This window comes from Eutrigla gurnardus (assembly GCF_963514095.1).
Source record: "Eutrigla gurnardus genome assembly, chromosome: 11".
NCBI lineage: Eukaryota > Metazoa > Chordata > Actinopteri > Perciformes > Triglidae > Eutrigla > Eutrigla gurnardus.
Window position 1 is genome coordinate 8,079,779 of NC_139925.1, and position 21,950 is coordinate 8,101,728.

Genomic DNA, 21,950 nt, shown 5'->3' on the forward strand with positions numbered 1-21,950 from the left:
ACCAAGCGGAAGCAAGATTCCAAAGTGAGTCAGGAGATCAATGACGGTATAAAATGGTCAATAAGTGTTTTTTCAAAAAAGTGGGAATCGCTGTAACCATCAGTTACTTGAGCATACAGTCATAAATGAGCACAAAAACCAATGGCTGATGGGTCAGCTGTGGACAGACAGACAGATGCACAAACGCACACAAGACCACAAACACCCATAATCTCCTCCCAGGTTTACGCCTGGCAGACAACTATAATGTGAACTATAATGGCCTGTACTGCTGAAATAATAATAGATAGTGAGAAACTCTTTTCAATGTTTTCAATGTTAATGGACAGACCGAACAGTTTGTTTTCCGTGATGATGCAGTATATCAGAAATATCCACTATGTAGTGTTTTCTGGCAAAATGCCCACTATGACCATGAAAATGAATGGGATTTGTCAAATAGGAGGCAGCTTACATTAACACCATCAACTATACATTTAATTTCCCATTTCATATAAGGTGATATAGACGGTGTTCCAATCACTATATTACCGGTGAAAGCAAGGTGAATTGTTTTCATGACCTTAATATGAAGACATTTGCGTATCATTAATACGTTTCCCGCTGTGTCTTAATGATGGGCAGAAATGATCATATTCGCCCACATCTTTACACCATTTGCAGTTATTATGTTATTATGCATTTCTTGTAGATGCAGCCAAAGTCTTCCTCTGAAGGTTGAACAGCTCTCACAAAAATACTCTCTTCTTACTTTTCTTGTGAGGTCATGTCACTCATTGTAACATTTTTGTGCAGTCAGTACTGAGCACTCATTTATTACATTATTATTGGCAATTGCTAGGGTGGGTTTTGCGTGGCACCTTTATTTTTAGTGGTTTATGAAATTTGGTTACCTCATGTGCGAGTTTGCTGGGTCTTTTAAAATATGACAAGCTGACAAAGGTCTATTAATAACAGCAACAGTTTGTACGGATGTAAACTTGTTTTGATGTCACCATCTATAGGCAAATAAGTAATAACAACTTAAATCTTGAAACCTGTGCCACCTACAGGTATTTTGTGAAATAAAATAAAAAATTTGATGTGGCGACAATCCAGCTTGCGGTTTTGAAGATGTTTACAAAAAATTAATTTTCTCCTCTCGGGATATACTGAGGCAAAACTGAGGGTTTATTTTCAACCTTTGCGATCATTTCAGGGCCTGTGTTCCTTGCCCCATTCAACTTAAGCAAACAAAAACGCATAACCAAGTAATCTAGATTTTTATTTTTGTCCCGCAGATACCTAGATACGGTATTATTCGACAAGACCAACATTTCACTTGCACTGACTAATTTGTTTTTGGCTCGAGGTGTACTGTGTTGTATCATTTGTTGAGCATCCAGTCAGATATCTTAGACTTATCCTGCACGATTCTCTTGATATGAGAGCGTGCAGGTCTAGTCCCCATGGATCACTCCATAATTCCAGTATTTGACTGTGGTTTGAATTCATGGGCACAGTATCCAGGCCATTTGGCTGATAAATTCCTGACTGAAAGTGATTAGTGCCACGGAAATTTCCTCATGATTGTCATATTAAAGGATAACATGAGTTTGTTGTCTTTGACGGTAGCAAATTCAGTCATGCCAAAGACACTAGATCACACGTTTTTTTGAACAGATGCTGGCTTAAAGTGCCTGTCAGCAACACTGTTATGTACCGTCTGTTCAGAAATGCCAAATGCAAGGAAGACAAGCTGTCTCCTTGCCCAGACAGGCCAATCAAAGAAACCACTTTCACGATAATGACATCAGAAAATTGTCTTTCACAGACTACGAACACTGCAAGTGAATCCGGCAGTAAAGGCAGGACCCATAGTTTATTGTTCTCTGGACACACAAATATCAGTTGATACACAAGATTGATTTTCTATGTTACCATCAAATAGTTTGGATTAGACATCCCATCCAATAGAAACTTTTGTTGAGACTTAAAACATGTATGATTCTGTTGGCTTAGTCTTGAATGCAGGGCTGTGTCATATAGTTAAGTGTGAGAGAATCTTAAATCACAATCTCTGTAATTGAGTGGCTGCAGCATTTCATATTGTGGCACTCATGCTACGCTCCTATACAGTCTCATTCCACACACATACTTTGATTCTATCATGCATTAAGTAGGCTTTATATTCCAAATATAGTTTGTCCATGCCTTTTGCAGGAAAAAAAAGGAAATTGCTTTTTTTTCTTATACATTTTCTTATCCAGCTAAAAAAAATGTCTAAGACATTCCAGGAGTATGCATTCTAGAGCCAGGAGAGGGATAAGAGAAAGGCTTGAAAGTGTTTGCTACTTGCCTCAAGCATGGATCCATGTGATCATAGCTCTGGGAGTGTGTGGAGCAGACTAATCTGCTTGCAGATTTGCTGTGGTCTTGTAACCTTTGGCTGTCGAGAAGGAAGGTTGAGTTCTTATAAAAACCACCAAAAATCAAAAAATCAGATCCTGCAGTTTTTATTGATGGCGTGCTAAGTTCCTCAAAGCATATATTTCAGATACAGTTATAGTATATTTTATATATTGCAAATGCATTCCCAGCTTAGAGATGCCATTTCATTTCTGCGGTTGTTTTCTGTTATGCCAGAAATAATCTGAAAGTAGGTTATAGGAAATATATTGATTATAATTAGCTACTGATTCTGAGCATTTGTGCAAGCTTGTTAAAATGAAATTCTTACTTTTGCTTACAAAGCAAAATGCCTTTCTATGTGAATATACATCTCTGCAGCGAATAGATGTTTGTAAAGACGACATTTTAAGAGGACTGTGTGCCGAGGCTGAGCAAAGTCATATTTTGCTGAAGACTACATTAATATACTAAATGTTATGAAGATATGATAATCAAATTTTGGCTATTCTACTTTTAGATCTATTTAATTATCCTGTTATCCATGTTTCTGTGGTACAAGAGACAAGTCCTCTCTCTGTTTTAAGGGCATTGCTTTTTTATTTGCCAGTAGGTGGAGACCAAGCTCCATGTGTGTCTCCTTACAAATCTAACCTTTAAAGTAGAATTTTCTTGAAGGCCACATTTGACAGCACTGTCCATTTGTCTCTTCACAAATGGAATAATTACAGATTGAAATAGAGATCTTCTATTCCTCCACTGAAGCATAGTTTTCTTCAAGGTGATTGACTTCAGTGGTGATCACACTTAATAAGCATGTGTATGTCCAGTGATTTCTTTTTTTTTTATTAGAGAACTCTCTACTCCTTGATGCTCAGAATCCTTTGATGGCCTAGCTGTCATTTTGTGAATGTCTGTCTTGTTGGTTTAGAAACATGTAATTTTTTTTCTCTGGACAGAAGCATAATCAAACCTCCATAGTTGACACTGTCAAAATTTCTGCGGCAGTTTTTTTTTCTGCTGCAAAAGCACAGTGTTGTCATAGCGGAGACATTTTAGTGGGGAATTATAATACAACGCGGTTCCATTGTTATTTTAATGGCTTTTTGAAATGTACGACTTCATTGTTATTCGCAATCAACACAATTTAACAGAATAAGTAGGAGTGTATGACATTGTGACATTTCGGAGCAAAACTCTGACACCAGTGATGAAGAGATAATGGCTATATCGGAGAGCAACTGTTATGCCAAAAAGTGAAAATATTCTGGCAAAGTGAAATGTGACTTGTCTGTAGAGAATAAACACGGTGAAATATTAGATTAAATGGGCCTTCAACTTGACAGAAGACATACAAATCTGTACCTGAAACACCCACTACCTTTTAGAGTCCAAATAACTTGTTGTGATCTCTGATGAACCCCGAGTCTGAAAGCCTCGCCTTTCAAATCCAGCCTCTGTCCATTTATACATTTCCTTGGACTGCTCAGTACTTCAAAGCAGTGATGCATAAGACCCTTAAGCAACAGGGCAAAATACCCCTGGGACCTTTAAATAAATCATTGGCTTTCTCTCTGCCTTTTTTAATTCCATTTGTAGGGGAGACGTTAGAGAGGATGCAATCCTCTTCTATACACGCTGCAAGTATTTCCTTTTTGTCTGGGATTCTTGTCCAGCTAGCCTGCTGGCTGAATTTGGGAGGAAAGTGGCAGTCCAGTGCCTCCTTTAACAGCATTCCTTCAAACACTGACAAATTGCAGTTTTATTTTGAAGGACAGCTCCATCTGAAACAGTGTGGCCTTCAACGATAAGAATATTGTCCAGTTTGTAAAAGAAACAAAAGGCATTTTTCTTGCTACTGTGTGCAAAAACCAAACCCGTCCTACTTCTAACTTTGTCCACCTCGAAATATTCAAAACAGGGATTTAGATCTTGGACAAAATGTTAAACCTGCAGTGAACTCTCAATGTTAGACGCATCTGTTGTAATGATATACAGTTGAGCACAACTAATGCTGAGTGTTTTAGGCTCACACGATGAGACTATCAAGTTAAAACAATAACATATTTGATGAAGATCAGTTCAGCTTTGGTTTGGTTTAAAGAATTTCAGAAGTTATGATGAAGAGAATATTTTATAGTTAGAAAGTAAACTTGACAAAATAAATTACCTTAAATGTGCAATATACAGCATTCAGAGCATTAATATATCAACAAAGATGGGTTTTTTTGTAAAGTGATCTTGGAAGCGTACATGGATCCAATAAGACGGCAAAGTTGATGAGAACTTACTTTGAATGCAGCCTGTTTTCTTTTCTTAAATGTGTTGAATTTCACATTAACCACTTTCATTACTGATTAATAAAAAATATGTGGAATTTTTTTGAAAACTAGTAGAGTTAAAAATAATGAGGTGTGACCCCATGTGCATGTTAAAAATCATAAGTTTTACAGCATTAAGTCTCCTCTCTGCTCACCTGAGAGTCCTAATGATATTATAAAAAGGGCTCATGTGTGTTTGTGTATTATGGATGTAAGCCATGATGTTCAACACGATGGAAATCTGACAGAAACTTACTTGCAAGTTGAATCTTCAAACACCTTTTTTACTTTAAAATTAGGCCAATTTAATGTTTTTGTAATGTATCTTCTATCAGGAAGCATGGCGCAGCATCAAATAAATGTATCCTCTGAACTGTCCTTCAGGAAAGATCAGTCATGCTCAATGGAGCTATAGAAATATTGTTAAGTGCCCACTGGTCTTTTAGTTCAGGCGCTATTGGAAAAAGTGATGCAAAAAGATGTTGTTCCTCTCCGGAAGTACTTCTATATCAGCTAGCTATTCATATCCTTGAAGACTACTCTTTGAAATTGATGGTCTCTACTTCCTGCGACAATGCACAAAGAGCCTTGTGGAGTCCATTCGTCCTACTGGGTATATAGTGGCTTGTTCTTTTCAACCAAAAAAAACATGCCATCGAGCTATGAAGTGAAACAAAAATGGCAGAATATGACAACAGGATGTTTAATTTTGAGATTAGAATAACATGTGGCTGGACGCTAGATTCTATATGCAGAATTAGCATCTGCAACGCAAGTTATAGATTTCCAGAGTCTGTTTGAAGCCTGGGAGTGGGTTCACCACTTACTGCCATCTCGTCATGTAGCGGTCAATCATTTGGATGGTGTAGGATAGTTGAGCTGTCTGAATGTTTTGTGTTACCACTGGCATGCATGACTGCAATGACAGAGGCTGCACACTTAGAGCAGCTCCTTCATGGTTGTATACAGATTGTAAACGTAGTTATAAACAGCCATTATGGCACGCCTTGGCAGCCGAATGCAGCGCGTGCCACCTAAGCGCAACGTCTCTGGTTCGATTCAAGCTGTGGGACCTTTAATGCGGGTACATCTTTCTCTCGCTCTCGCTCTCCCTCCCTGCCCCTTACTTCCTGTTTGCCAAGATCGTCTTAGAAAAACAGCAATTAAATATCATAAATATACAGACTAAACTATTCCTGACACATATTTAGAATCATCACATACAAACAATGTCACTTCCATTTTTTATGCCTCTTTTTGTCCGTTTAAAACAACATTAAGTAACTTGACGAATGACTCCAACACAAATTCACAGCAGTGCGCTTTGATACTCCTTCAGCTTATCAAGATCCTTTGACTTGTATGTTAGCAAACATCTGTTTACTCACACATCCAGCAGGAACGGAGCACCACAGGTATCGGATTGGAGTCCTTCATGCTACCTTTTCAAGTTGAACTATAATATTCACTCGAGTTTTATCCCATGTTTACTGGAAATGAGGGTGCAAGCTCAGAATGTCATACCTCTTAAGTGTCTGTACAGACAGATATTTTCTACAGTTTCTGCAGCCCTTTGTTACAGACAGTGTTTCTGTGCAAAATCTTCCCTGGCATTTAATTAAAAAAGAAAATGTAATACATTTTGCCAGTCTGCAACGGACAAGAGTCCAGGTGCTAATGTTCCCACGGAGAGCCACAGTCAACTGAGGACAAGACTCTGATGTTTCTCATTATGAGTGAAGCTACTGTTACTGCTCCGATTGTGAGGTTGTTATCATTATATTTGTAGTAAACTGCCACAAATGATTATTCAAATATAACGAGGTATTGACTACTGCTGGTGCTGATGTCTTCAAATTGTTTCCCCTGCTGGCACTCTTTTGGTAGATGGAGGCTTTTATCGCCACCTCTTGCACCAATTTCCCAAAATACGTTTGTTTTCTTTCTTGTTTTGGCTTTCCTTATGATTGATTGGGGTGTGTACTATATATGAACACAAGAACTATTTAAAGGGTTAAGGAAGGACAATAAATTATTTATTCCTCTGCTCTCTGTCAGGGGGATAAATGTGCTAAACTTCTATCCCCGATCAGGCGTTCTTCCCAGTAGAAGATCTGCTCAGAGAGTAATGGATGATACATGGTAATGCAGTATGACCTATTCTCTCAGTATGTTAATATTCATGGTGTTATGATTAATTTTACCCATTGCTTTAACCCACAAGCATATACCAGTGGCTGCGTACTGTGCATGGCTTGCATTTATTGGCTCCGTGCACCCTCCTAAACTCAGTTTGTCTGGCTGTAAATGAGTGTAAATGGATACGTTAGTGGAGCAATGAGCATGTATTTATTGAAAGTAATGCCCTGTCACAATCACAGCTGGCAAAAAGCAAAGCCACTACAACAATGACATTCATTTGTCTGCAGGATAGAGAGCATTTTGTGAAATATAGTCAATTTCACAGGAGGGGCACGTTTGTACTTGCTTGAGGCCACGCGTACTTGACTGATATGGAACGGTTGTTTTCCACATGTACACTGAAGGTGAAGCGTTGTACTGATGTTATGGATTAAATGGTTATCAGGGGTACGTTTTCAACTTGTGGTGTAGTTTATCATGCAATAATGGCACTGCTTCGGGCATGCATTTAGTTGTTTCTTGTGAGTAGGTCTAAATCTCTTATGAATTAATGGTTAAAATCTATCTTTTAGTCTTGTTTCATTTTGCTGACTTTAAATCAAGGCTGAACTCAAGGTGAATTAATGTTGTTGTGGTATGGTGTTTTGCCTTTTTAGTTGACATCACAATGTGATTTTTGCTAATAATTGACATTACCACCTCAAGGAGGCATTGAGCTTTGCCAGCCATGCTGTTGAGCACATCTTTGCGACATGCTTTTCTTTGGCTTATTTTAGGGGTTGTTTGGGATGCCTTCACCAACATCCATTTGCTGCAGGAAGAAAAGCCCCCTACCTTGAAATAGCATCTCTCTATTTAAGTGTTTTGCCTCACCTCCACTCTATGAATTCCTAATGCATTTGGATTTTGGTATTTTCTCTAAAAAAAAGTGCCTTGCATGGGAAGATCCAAACAAACAAAAAGGATTTGATATCAGAGAACAGCAAGTTCTTTCACTGAGGAAAGTATCGCAACTACTGTGTCTATTCATACAGAAGGTCACCGGCTCTTGTGAATGTGCGAGGTATTTTTCTGATGCAGATTGCTATTGTGGTGGTCAACATTGAAATGGGACTCAAGACTACCTCAGCTTTGTCAGTTTTGCCCAAAGCAATATTGAATGCACCAATGACAGGATCATATTTTCAAATAGCAATTTCTAACTGACTCGATTGTTAAGTGCCATGGATTACAGTCGGTATAGAAACGGCGTCATTTTCATTTGCCCAAAACACACCCAGTGGTATTATTAACTGGCTAATCCACATTAAACTCGTCATAAAGAAATAAAGACTGCAGTATAAAGACTGAAGTTGATGACATGGCTTGTAATTGTTAAGTTGTAATAGTTTCGTTTATATCTCAAGGCGAAGTCAAATAAAGACAATTCAGTTATTTAGCATAGCATAATCGGACATCTTTTTAAAAATGCTGTTAGCTGGTTAACATCGACACCAGCCTTATTAGACCTCAACTTGTTACGCTACTGTTAAGCAGGCAATTTACCCGCAGTAGGTATAATGTGTCATATTTTTTTATTTGATATGAAAATCTTAAGTATTACCACCTCACTGAAATAAGGTGGTAATTTTATTCCTTACATAATTTTTAGGACATGTTATAGAGGGATATAATGCTTTCATAACAAACCAATTCAGTAACCTAAAGTAATGCAAACTGTGCAAAGTGGTCTGTGATTGCTTAATGGACCTCTCATGGAAAAACGCCATTTTACAAAATGTGTAATTTATAATGATTCATGAAATGTCTATTAATGTCTAATATACATTTCCTGCCTTCTGATGGAAGTGTGGCCTGATTTTCTGTCACGAAACATTACATGTGTGTAGTTGAGATCAATCCAATCAATCAGAGTTTTAACATTTTACTATATGATAGAACATACGGCATACGGGGAAGGTTGTATGGATATTCCGTTTAGGCAAGCTTTGATTAATTCTTGGATGTCTTTTCTTCTTTTCTTTCCATATAGCACTCTACTCCATAATACTATTCTGTGTCTTCCTATGGATCCCCTTTGTTTATTTCTACTATGAAGAAAGGGATGACGACAATTTGAACAAATGCTCGGTAAGAATGCATCGGCTAACACAATGTCTTTTCTCCTTGCCGTGTGTCTGTTTGGAGCTGACAGAGGCACTTTCTCTAACAGACAGGGAGGTCTTTTATATTGTTACTTTAAAAGCACCTTGAATAGCACTGAGAGTGACATGTTATCTCTGCTAGTTCAAACTGGATCTACACCGACTCTGTATAGCTCTCACTCACTGTGGCCCTTAGTTAAATGCAGTGTGACCCCCTTCCTTCACTTGTAATGAATAATAATATTTCACTTCATGGCCATGATTGACCAGTTTAATTTTTTTTTCTCATCTTTTTATTACAGCAAGTGAAAAACGCTCTGAAGTACACAATTGGATTTGTCATTGTCTGCGTGGTGCTCCTTTTAATTGGGTAAGTTGGATGGCTTCTTCGGCTTCAGTACACGACCGGTGGAAAGGGAGTGTGGATGTGTCATTGTGTCCAGGTAATAAGAGGTTGCCTTCAGCTGCAGTACCATTTGTCTGACCATGATAATCCATTCAAGGGAAAAATGCACTATAGACCTTTGCCTCAATATAGGTTGTATTCTCGTCTATCTGATTCTAAACTAGATCCTCTGCATTTATTCTACCTACAAAGGCCATTTGGAGGGAATATCGAGTTATTTTGGTGACATTGTATCTACAAATCTATATCTGATGCACTTTCTCAGCCTTGTTTCATGAATCCACTTCTTTATACTGGTTGTGGTCAGGAGAATCTGTAATAGATTTCTTTGCAGCCGTGACGGCAACATGCTTGGTGTTCAGCCTATACGATGCAATGTGCTCTCTCAACCGTTAAATGGTGCAATGGAGGAAGGCTTATCTGCTTTGGGAAAATAAAGGACTCATGACTATACTATTTTTGCAGCTCAAAGTTTGGAAGTTAGGAGTTTTTTATTGACAGAAGCAATTTAGCTGCTCTTTTGCCTCATGGACTGGAACTATTGCAGCTTACTTTTGGCAATTGTTGCTGTGGTCCTTTGATTTTCAAGAACATGATGGCTTTTAGCCCGGCCTGCTTTTCTGATACTGGCAGTCATAATGGTTGTGTTCAGTGACTGTTCTCTGTTCACAGATCTTTTCTTGATGTCCTTTGTTTGTCGCCTTTATAAGTTGCAAGGTGTTAAACTCCTTAAATTACCCCATATCTTTCACAGCCATAGATTATCTTGTGTTTGTTTTGCCACTACAATAAACGTATCTCAACAAGTAATTTAGGATATCCATATCCAGCCTTTAAGCCTTATTGTTTGTGTTAATGGTTGCCATTGGGATGAGCCCTGATAAGCCTTTGCATTAAAACTGCAGTGGAATGGGACGAAGCTACCCAAGTTGTCCTCAGACTTTTCTCAAACTTGTAGTCGGTGTTTACTTATGTTGTACTTCCCTTATGTTGTTCTTTACTTTGCTATGATTGCCTAATGTGAGGTGAGGACAAAAATCCGACTTGAAGGGTTTTCCTTTTTATTGTAATGAAAAAGGGCTACAATATGTGCAATAATCATATAAAATAAATTACAGGGATGGTCTATAATAACACATTTGTTCATATATAGGATTAAATGTATCCGGTTGCCTATGCCAACAACGCTATCCCTCTGAGAATCAGTCATTATAGGTAAATTGCTAAATAAACTCAGATTGGGTGAGAAGAACCCTGATGCCAAGCGTCGAAAAACCCAACAACAAAAAGTATTTGAAAACTGATCTGGACGGCGATTACCATGGCAGCCTTCAAGACATTTGGGTCAACCTGAGGGAGAAGCATGAATAACTCCGAAATGTTTCTATTTTTCTACCTTCTAGAGTCTGAAAATATATACTTCTTCCTCAATGCAGACACAGTTGTGAAGATCTGTGCAAGGGTTAAGGTCACTTTGATGAGGTGTTATTTTTTTCTTACAATGAAAAATAACACATAACATGGCTGAAAGGAAGTACATTTTTAAGAAAAATATAAAGTGTGGAGCCCTGAGGATATAGTGGGGCGGCTGAAGCCTGTAGAGACCTGAAATCTATTTTTTTTTTTGCATATGAGGCAAAGAGAAGTCTTTAAGATGCTGATCTAATGTCTTTTACTTCCCCTGGTGAAGGTTGTTTATTTCTTTTTGAACTGCCAGATTATAACTTGCTAAAAGAATCCTCCGAGATTCATAGAGCACCGTATTTCTCTGCTGTCTGTCGAGAAGGATTAATGACGAATGAAAAAAGTATTTCATTATTAATGTAATCAAAATCCTCACTGAAATTGAGCATCAATACTCTTGACCTCTTCTCCACCTAGCCTGCATAAATATATATGCTAGTCCTAAGAAGTGCTGTTTCCAGCCATAGTGTTGACATATTTTGGTTTTATTTTTCCCTGACAACCTCACAGATCTGTTCCGTCTATACCTCTCTCTCTATAACTGGAACTTTAGATTAAAAGGAAACCTTGGGAATGTGAGTGATGGGTCTTAAATGACTAGATTGAATGAGTATTATTGATTAATGTAGTTACGAGCTACAAGGATGTGATGTGAAGGTTAACACGTGGTTGACTGGAAGATGATTGTACACTTTTATGGGGCACAAATATCAAAACGCTGGTGCAAAGTGCTGACACGACTTGGCAGGTCGTGATAGTCAAGGTTAAAAGTACGAAAGGTAGAAGGCAATTCAACTTAAGATCTTATGCAGATTCTCTTTATTCTATTTTTTTTGTTCCTTTCCAAAATAAATTGAGTTTAGAAGAGTGTCCATTGTGTTAAAAAGAGCAATGAATCCAGTGTTTGGGGTGCAATAGTATCAAGGTGGTATCAGCGGTTTGCAAAGCCCTATGTTTGCTGTAAACACATTTTAACAGGCAATGTTTCCTATTTAACACTGTATATATATGACAGAGTGATTTGGTTTATTTATTTGACTTTTATTTGATTAAGTTCAATTTAAATGTATGATTTCTTTTGCAAAATTAGAATTCTTAAATGCGGTCCATTTTTTACAGCATGCAGATAAGTAAGAAAGAAAAACATTAAGCATGGATGTATCACTGGAGAGGAGAACATACGGTGAAAGCTTCTTTTCCCCTTTCTGTCTGAGCTTTACTTTATTTGAGACAAACGATCTGTGTAGTGGAGATGTTAGGCTGAAACAACATTTCTGATGTTAGGCTGCATTGAAATAAGCTGCATTGTTACCGTTTTCCAAAAGAACTAGCTGCCGTCTATCTTTCAGACTGTATTTCTCTCTTCTCTTAACTCTTGCAGAAACAGCAAGAAACTGCTACATATTCATCTATTGCAGAATTATAAATTTCGTAAACTGTGCGTCTGGCTCGTAGAGAAAATACTGCCAATAGGAAGACTAAACTTCAGCATATTCGGCACCCTTGGGTGCAGCGACAGCCTCAAAGTAACCTAATGCATTGTACCCTACGCCATCTAAATGTATTGTTCCATTGCTTTCAGAGCCTTCGTTCCACTTGACCCTGCGCCTAGTCAGAATTCCACCCAATGGGAGAAGGTACAATACCTGTTTGAAGAGCTTGGGAGTAGTCGTAAGTATAGCCTCTTTAAAAATACTTGGTTCTTACTCATTTCTTCTTGCTACTGACTACTTAATTCATTCCACCATAACCCCATTAGCAGTAATCATTAATTAACTTCAAGTAACATCTGTTGCTCCTATCAATACTTCATAATATATACATCCTGCTTCTTTCTATAATATTCTTTCAAATACAATTTGGATTAGCTCAGATGCAGGTCACAGTCATTTTTCTCTGCATGTAACGACATGTAAGATAGTAGAAGACCTCATGACTTTATTAATTCATGTTCACCACTAAATAATCACGTTTGTGTGATGTATTTGAAACTAACGTTATATATTTGAATGTCCACACCTTACTAAAAATTCCTTTTTTGTTCAGTTTTCCACAGTTGTCCTCACTATATGACTCAATAACTGTATGCACCAATATTTGAAATATCTGAAAAACATGTGTCTTTATAGTCTCAATATCAACGTGCAATGAGAAATTCAATTTACCAGTTCTAATAATCCAGTAATGATGTTTGACTGGTTGATCCCAACACGGTGAGGAAACCCTCCTTGGGCATCTTCGCTCGTGGAACAGAGCATTAGCCAAATGTGGACTCCTAACAGTCCTCTGGCCTTTTGCCATCTGGGGATCAAGGAGGAAGTTGAACCATCTGCCTCTCTTTACAATAGTGGACCCCTGCATGCTCTCCCTAACCTTCCTCACTTGGCACAGGGGGTGTAGCTCTGCTGCCGAGGAGGAAATGTGGGGATCATCCCTTTTCTAATTCCTCATCTCTTCTCTCTCCAGATGGGAGGTTAATTGAGTAAAGGAAATGCACTTTTGCCACATAACCCTGCTGACTGCTCTACTGTTCATTAAGGCCCCTGCATCTTTAATGGCTCCAACATTACACATGTTACAGTGTTCCGACGATGCTGAAATGTACTCCAGGTCGGTTCCTATTAATGTTGCTGTTCAAGACCAGACAGCACAGTCTTGTTTTTTGGGCCAACCCTCAAGGCGCAGTGGTGTGTGTGGGAGTCAGACGTAAACTAGGAAGGCTTTGCTGGCAACATCTCTAATGCAGCCATAAAGCCATTGTACTTAAATAAACCAAAACTAGACGATATGTTCTCTGGACGTCTTCTTGTTCCCAAGCAGCAAACAGCAGTTCAGAGTGCCTGACCTTCTCTAAGTCCTGATCCTGCAGAGGGCACCACCTAAGGAAACCAGATCTGAAATATATTTTTAAATCAATCTCAAATTTGTTGCTCTCTATTTATTTACATTTTGTCTATTGGCAATATGTGATTTCTTTTTTTTTTCCCGTTCATAGTCTGTATGTGTGTTTAATTTAATCAAAACATTAAGTACATACACAAAATATATTCCAAGGTTTGTGTTTTGCAAACTGCGTTTTAAAAAAAGCATGGGTAAAAAAAGAGGCTGCTGTTTTTTTTTTTTTCCAGTTGACAGATTCATGGTGAGGGAGTCCCTCAACCATAATGTGTCCAAAAATCCTTAAACACAAACTGCCTAAAGAGAAAAAAGCGACTATGGTGGTGTCTGATGACTTTCTTGACTTTGCTAGAGGCCTCCTCATGCTGTTGCTTGACCGCATGCAGTCTTACAGTATCTCTTGCATGTAGAGCTGCATCCTACTCTTCTTTTTCAGTGATTCTGTCATTCCACAGATGTGTACGGTGCTCGGACTAAAGGAGCTGCCTAATAAATACCTCTCTGTAAAAGTCCCATGCATGCACACAAGCCTGAAGGGCTATATGCAGGGTGAGATAAGAGCTACCTCATTCCCTTGCTTGTAGAATCGAAGCTGTACAGATGTGGAGGCACCACCGATAATATTCCCTCTGTTTAATCCCCGGAAAATCTGCTCAAGAAACCAAAAAGAGTGGCAGCAAACATCTATCCTTTGCTTTGTGCAGAGTTCATGGGCAGAATGTTCTTCATGCAGAACATGGAGCTATTGTCTATTTTACCAAGCTCAACTTTAGACAATGGCAGTGAAATCGCAATGAAACACTTGAGAATATGAAACGTATTCAAATGTTAATGTTCAGCGCGGCTGTCAGACTTCAAAGTTTTCTTTTTGCATACAATACAATGGGGAGCAGGCATATAATTTATCTCAATTTTCCACCTCTTTGTCCTGCTGCTTGTGAAATGCCTCTAAAAGAAAGTGATAAATGTTCTATACAACACAGATTATACATGCCCCGAATACTGACTTAATATTCCCAATCAAGGTGGCAAACAGAGAGCCACCTGTGGCAAATGCTGACAGGCGGGCTGGGCACTATGGAGTTGCTGCTGTGAGGATGCGGGATAGCTATAAAGGGACAACTGTGTCGCTTTTTTACATGGAACCCTATAACAGGTGGGATCTTGACAGGAGATGGAGGCAATCAGTCTCTCCATCAATCCCTGTCGTCTCACTCCAGCCCTGACAGCTGGTGTGACACCTACTGTTGCCCTTGCCTGATGGGTGGTCCCCTTTCTGCCTCAATCAAAGGTGACACGCATCCACTCAACTTACATATGTTGAAAGATCCAGCTGTTTAAAAAATGCTCCTGATCAGTGTATAAAATGGCAATAGTGACAACAAATGGTGACCAGATGTGTCTCCAGGGGAAGATTTTGCGACGGTGCATTCATTAAATCCAAGAGTACCAGGATGCCAGCATGGTACCTTGTCCTTGTGAATAACATTCTTCCCTCGGAATGAATTCCCCTTAACATAATTAGCAGAGAGACACTTCCTTGCGGTCCCAGATGGGCTGCACTCTTGGTATCAGGTGTGTGGTCCGTTAAGATGCAGAACTATTCACTTTAGAATTTCTTCTTATTCTTTTTGAAATGATGCGTGTTTTTCCTCAAGAATTTCTGGGGCTCCGTATTAACATTACAACAATAGGAATGGGTCAGTTCACCCAAATATTTATATTAAAAAAAAAATCCACTTACTTTCATGGTATCTAGCCATGTGGAATCATTACTGTCTTTGAACGATGTTTAATGACACCTGCCATCATTTTAAAGAATTAATACAGGAGACAAAAAAAATACAAAGATACCCTGTCTTTTAGTCACGCCAGACCGTACAGTTTCCTGAATAGATAGATAGATAGATAGATAGATAGATAGATAGATAGATAGATAGATAGATAGATACTTTATTGATCCCGAAGGAAATTCAAGCTTTTTTTTTTTTTTTTTTTAAGATAGATAATACCACAAAAGAGCCTACTTTGTTGATTCCCACTTCTTTAAAAGTCTTTTCCCAGTAGGGGAGCAGGCTTTTTTTACTTAAAGTGTGTATTCTCCAAACCCAGGCTAGGATAGCCCTGATAATATCACTTTAACTTCATTAAGGTTGTTCCCTCAGACTTGACAAAGCTTCTTCCAGGGCCACAGAAGACATACAACTGTTCACAGGTTGAGTAATAAGAAAGCTCTCCACCTGAAGAATAAACTGACCTTCTTTGCAGTAAAGTGCCCCCTTAGCAACTCAGCAGCAATATTTCTTTTCAGAAACAAAATGTCCCAGTGAATCAGGGTAACTCAGACACTTATCGAGACATTATTATTGCTTTTAAATTGGTGAAAACATGAAGTACGTTTTGCTTTCATTAGAATTGCTACTAAGATAACTACACATCAAGCTTGATTTATCACATCCATTAAAGAGGGTTTCTATCCCAAATGTCTGAGTAACAGTAGCTACTATAAGCTTGCAGATAAAACGTTTGCATCCAGTTCCCGTCTCTGTACCAGCTTCGGTTTGGTGGCAGACGGTTTGGATCTGTGTATTACAGCAAAGTGTGTCTCACCAGGAAACGCAGCACTCTTCCTCTTGAATTATATGCAGTGCAAAGTGGGGGAATTTAGAGCAAACTAGATTACGTCAAACAGAATGTTTCCATTGGATTGTCTACCGGAGTGTGGCAATTACCATTTTCAAAGAATCTTTAGAGTATTCACGCTCAATGTTGAGTTTGACAGCTGATCACAAACAGGTGACAGTCGGCCGTCAAAGTGCACTCAAGAAAGTAGCCTATTAGTAGTTTGCACATGTGGCAAAGAGTCCATTGATATTTCTTTCAGAGGACTGAGGTCAAATCTCTTATGGCTTTCCTGTCTTTCCACCTGCAGATGGTCTACCTGCTCTGGCGTTCTCCATCAGCTCCTTGACCTTGATCGGCATGTTGGCAGTGATCACTTACACGGTGAGTAGGGACCTGAGACAAGTGTCCAATGATGTTTTCCTGTGTTCATTGGAGCTACGTATGCACAGTGATTAATTCAAATCGTCCAATGGGATGATGTCCAAATCTTGCCAGCATTGCAGCTTAAAAAGGACCTCTGCTTATTGAGACATCTAACAAATGACATGTATGAAAAAATACAAAAAAAATAATTTCAGAGTTTGTCAGATTCACCAAACATGATTTTTGAATAGATGTGTTATGGCTGATAATGCATGTATTTTTTTAAATGTTATTTAAGGCTGCAGTGCAGTTTCTTAAAGTTTTCTTTGTACAAATGGTGTCCCATCTTCTTGATTGAGAAGTCCCTGGTGGTGTGGCATTTAAGTATTAGGAATTTGATTTAAGAGTTTTTGCATTCAATTGCTCAAATACTCAGACCACTGTCTTTAAATTAAGTACCACATACTTTTAAATGATGTATGTGCACCCTTCATCGGCTTATCATCTACTTACCAGCTGTCTATTTATATTGTATAGCTATTATTTATATATTTATATACAAAAATGTAGTATAACGTTTGCCTGTATTTTGATTCCCTCCTGCAGTCTTTCATTTTTCATAGATCTGAATAATTGACTGTGCTGTAACACTTGTTAATGCTGTCCATTTTTCATAGCCGTTATCTTGGTTACTAGACTGTGAATATTCCCTGGAGGTGGTGGCACTGGTGTCAGGGTGGGAGGAACACAGAATGGTGCCTTCTGAAGAAAAATACAAAAAAGAGTGCTTGGGTATCAACCCGGAGAGTGTGAGTGAAAGTGACAGCCAACCCCAATCTATCCAGTTTCTGTTGAGCTCAAAGAGTCCTATTTGACAAATCACACAACAATTGAATGTGGAGCTCTTAATGAATAATACACAACCTAGTCAAGTGAGTTGTGGAACCAATCTCACTTCGGGACATATAATCCATCTCAGTTGGGATTGTATCCACTGTTCTCTCACTTTGTTTCTCACAGTCATTTTAAAGAGTGGATAATTACCTAGTGCATTTTGGAGATGGAAGTGGGCTCAGATTTGCAGCGACCCCATGTTGATATTGACTCTGTGAATGCCCTGTGGAAATCAAAACTCCCAGTGTGTCTTTGTTTTTGATGTTCCTTGTTTTGATGAAGTCAATGAAAGAAATCGGGCCTTTGGGCGACAGCAGCGGCTCCCCCTCCTTCTTCATTCTCTCAGACCCAAATGCTGAAGCTCTCGTCTCTTATCTCACTTGTCATCCTTTTCATCTACTTTATTTGCTCTCTCCTCCGTCTTGAAAGCGGCTAAACTCTTCTTGGTAGCCACCTACCCATATTTGCAAAGAGCTGTGTGATTTATCTTCTTTTTTTTTACTATGTGTTACTATAAAGCCTGATTAACTTAATGGAATCTAAGTGACAGGTTCCATAAGCAGAGGAAATGTTGTCCATGCCTGCTGCTAATTTATCACTACTCTTTGTGCAGAACTGGCCATGTACCCTTTGGGCAAATAACTCCATGATGTAAACAGTATATAACACTGTGGCCTAGTGCACTTAAAATAAATACAAAGTGAGGCAAGTTATAGCTTTTACAGCTTTTTGTCCTTTTTATGGCACTTTCTCTTGACTTACGCAGATTTAAACAAAGGAAAGCAATTATTTGACAGTAATCTAATGTGACTGGGTTTGGTGTCTCGGCTGTCAAACTTTGTGCAAAACTTAAACCAATGATTTTTAATAGATTAAATCTAAAATGTTGCTTTTGGTGAAAAGTTATCTAATAATACATTTAGTTTGTTGTCTGCGAAGGTGTTCTTGTACAGTGTCAGTCCTGTAACTACAGCCTATCAAATACAGCTCACACTTACATAAGATTATACTTCATGTCCAGATAAATTAAATTGATCTATTTTTCCACTTTGTATTAATAAGATACTGTAGGTGTACTTGTCATGCTAGTAACCCACTCTGTATTTTCATCTCTGCTCTGGTAATAAAGAAATAAATGAGGGATGGAAGTGAAGTAAAGTCAAAATAAATTAAATTGCGTATAATTGAAATAATACAGTGTAGCTTTAAGAAACATTAATTTCAGACCATTAACTAGATTTGCATTGGATTTGAGATGAAAGCCGTGGTCACTCTATACTCGAGCAGTCACTTTTTAATGGTGTGGGTTTTATTCAATAATGCAAATCTATAATTATGGTAAATTTCTTTCTCATTACCTGGAATGTTTGCACATGCATATTCCCTCTATATTATCTCCCACTCTCTTTGGTCGTACCCAGCAGTGATGACATAAGACCAATCAGAATGGTCTTAAAGCTCATGCATCATGTGAGGTCCTTTGACTTCATTTAAAAGCTAGGCGAGCATATTGACTTATGACTCTCACGGCTCTGTCTCCGGTGGACTTTCCTCTCTGTTGCTCTTAAATTGCCGGCCTAAGAGCTGATGCTGAACTAAAGTTGAGAAGGTGAATGTCTGTTGGTCTTACCACAGGCCCTGAGATGGACCTGGGGAGACGGGGTCTCTGAGTGAATCAGAAGGGTTTCTCTACTTACTTTGGGATTGAATCCTTTTATTTCATTTATATTGTTTGACTAGTTTGAAGTGTATATTGAGGAATAAAACATGGCACGTATGATTCACTGCAGAAGTACAGAACTACCTCTAGCTGTATTCTACAGTCCCAAGACAACAGGGCCGATCCAGGCATAGTATTGGCTAAAATGGACTCGGTCATAAGCTGAACTTTTCTTTACTATATTCTTATTATGTTTTGTCCTCAGCCTGCTTGTGTTGCGGACGAGCTCTCCTCTACCACATATAAGCATAGCTTATAGCGCTAGCTCTATAAGCATTTCACTGTACGTGCAAATGCGAGTGAAAGTTAGTGTGTTGAAAAATAATTGTTCACACTGAAGTGAGTAGTGGGTTTGCATGTTCTCCCCGTGTGAGCGTGGGTTCTCTCCGGGTTCTCCGGATGGGGATAGGTTAATTGATGACTCTAAATTGCCCGTAGGTGTGAATGTGTGCATGAATGGTTGTCTGTCTCGAAAATTAATGTTTACTCTGAAAGTAATTTGATACAGACGAAACGTAATTTTTTTTTTTTTGTCAGGTTAAAGTGCTGTAGCCAGTGTCTGTACGGCACATACCAAATATTAAATGACTGAGATCGATTCATGAAAGATTCATAGAGTTGCATTAGGGTGCAAATGATGACCCCCATATGCATCCTTTTTTAAGGAGTTTCTTTTTTTTTAATAAACCATTAGCATGTGGAATGACTTAATGATTAGGACTCCACTGATTATAATGGGCCTTTAACCTTGCAGAAAGCCTACTGCAATTACTGTAATTAAAGTAGAGGGGATAGTTCAAATTTGGTACAATATCTTTGGAAACCCAAAAGAGTGCTCTATCTGTCTGTTAGAGGACTGCCTGTAACCATGGTAGCCCCTTTTCATTACTGGACTGCAATTGGATTTCTTTATGGAGATTCTGTCTATTCAAAAGAACTTTTGAAACGTTTCAATCACACACAACTTTAGGCAATAATACATATCATAAAGCACTATTTAGACCTACCTGGGCCCATATAAATTCATTGTATGCATGAAAATATAATCAGGGGTCACCATAGGGCAAGTGATTAACTAGTAGAAAGTGTGTGCTGTTGTCTCACTATCAAATCAGAGTGTACCTTATTTGTATTACTTAAATGAACTATGCTACAAACTGTCGTCTTTGAATGAAAATGAATCATCAAGGCCAATTTGTAGAATATAGAATAAAATGTATACTGTATGGACACGCACTTTTTCTATAGTACCCCAATGTGTACAGGAGACGGGACAAAGGCTGTCTACAATGTATTAAATGCATTGAATACAGTGGCCCCTTGATCATACCACTTTGTCAGGATTGACCTCCATTATAATACCGGCCGAGGCCTTTAGAATCAAGTAAGCAACCTCTTGATTGCTGGATGTAAAGAGGGATAATTACCTGACCAACAACTTTCTCATTTGAAATCAGGTCAGACTATTTAATATAAGCCACCTGGACATTTTCCTTTTGTTTTGTTTTTTTTAGTTTTTTCTTCAGTTCGATCAATTATATGATCAGCGATTGAGGTAGAATTAACACAAAAGACACATTAAGCAAACACAAATATGCAACAATCCACTTTACAAACCTGGCCCAACATCAGCAGATGTCTGAAGACGGAGCAAAGAAAGCAACATTAGGTCATAATGCCAAACTGCCAATCAACTCTCCATTAGATTATCTCTGTGGATGGACTTTGACAATCATGATAGACTGATGTGTCCTTCTGTCAGCTACGGACAACAAGAACAGGTGTTCCAGGTTTGACAACAGGAAGCTTTTTAACTTGCAAGTAGTGATTCTTAGTGATACCAAATTCCTCCAATGTTGTTTTTATCCAGAACCCCTTACATAGCAACATACAGTCAATCTTTTGGATTGAAGTTCCAGTCTCTCTGTGACAAGAACCAAATTAATCCATAATTGGCAATGAAGTGTGTCATTTCCCAAAGAATGAATGAGCTCTTTAATAGTAGAGTAGTTGGTATTTGACCGTCAGTCAGCAACCTGAGTACAGAATTTAATATTGATGAAAGGAAAATAAGTGAGGAGCACAATTAAAATAAATTACTTGACTTGTGTAATGCCCCAACCAGCTAAATTGTCAATTTTGGAAACCATCATATGAGGGATTACTGCCAAATTTGCAGGATTTGTGGGGAAAGTGTTGATTTTGATATCTTTAAATGCATTAGCTGGGTTATTTCAGATGATTGGAACTACCTAAAAGGCAAATTGTAATCTGAATAGTTCTACTACGTTATACTGGAACCGCCTCTCCATCAAAAGGTATTAAGAGTGTAGAGGGGCCTCCTCTGCCTCCGCTCTCCTCCCTTTTGGCCACGCCATCGCAAGTAGAAGCAGCAACAAAGACGAGGATTGTGTAGAGACCACGTAGTCCTCCCTCCCACTCAGCAGTCACATGACTGAATTTTAGGCAGTAAGCCCCCCCTCAACTGCTTCGCACATCTTTACACACACACACACACACACACACACACACACTCCCTTCTACTATGCTCCAAACTATTTCTGGTAATTATTAACCACAGTGGG

General features: G+C 38.6%; 1 protein-coding gene across 1 annotated transcript in view; it reads left to right on the plus strand.

Annotated features, from left to right (window-relative positions):
- The window catches only part of lmbrd1 (LMBR1 domain containing 1), a 48,537-nt gene that overhangs the window by 6,054 nt on the left and 20,533 nt on the right, over nt 1-21,950 (plus strand). The window contains exons 4-7 of the mRNA XM_084021717.1: nt 8,884-8,981; nt 9,298-9,365; nt 12,448-12,536; nt 16,696-16,769. Of these exons, the coding sequence (XP_083877843.1) occupies nt 8,884-8,981; nt 9,298-9,365; nt 12,448-12,536; nt 16,696-16,769 (329 nt within the window). The remainder of the gene's footprint in view (nt 1-8,883; nt 8,982-9,297; nt 9,366-12,447; nt 12,537-16,695; nt 16,770-21,950) is intronic.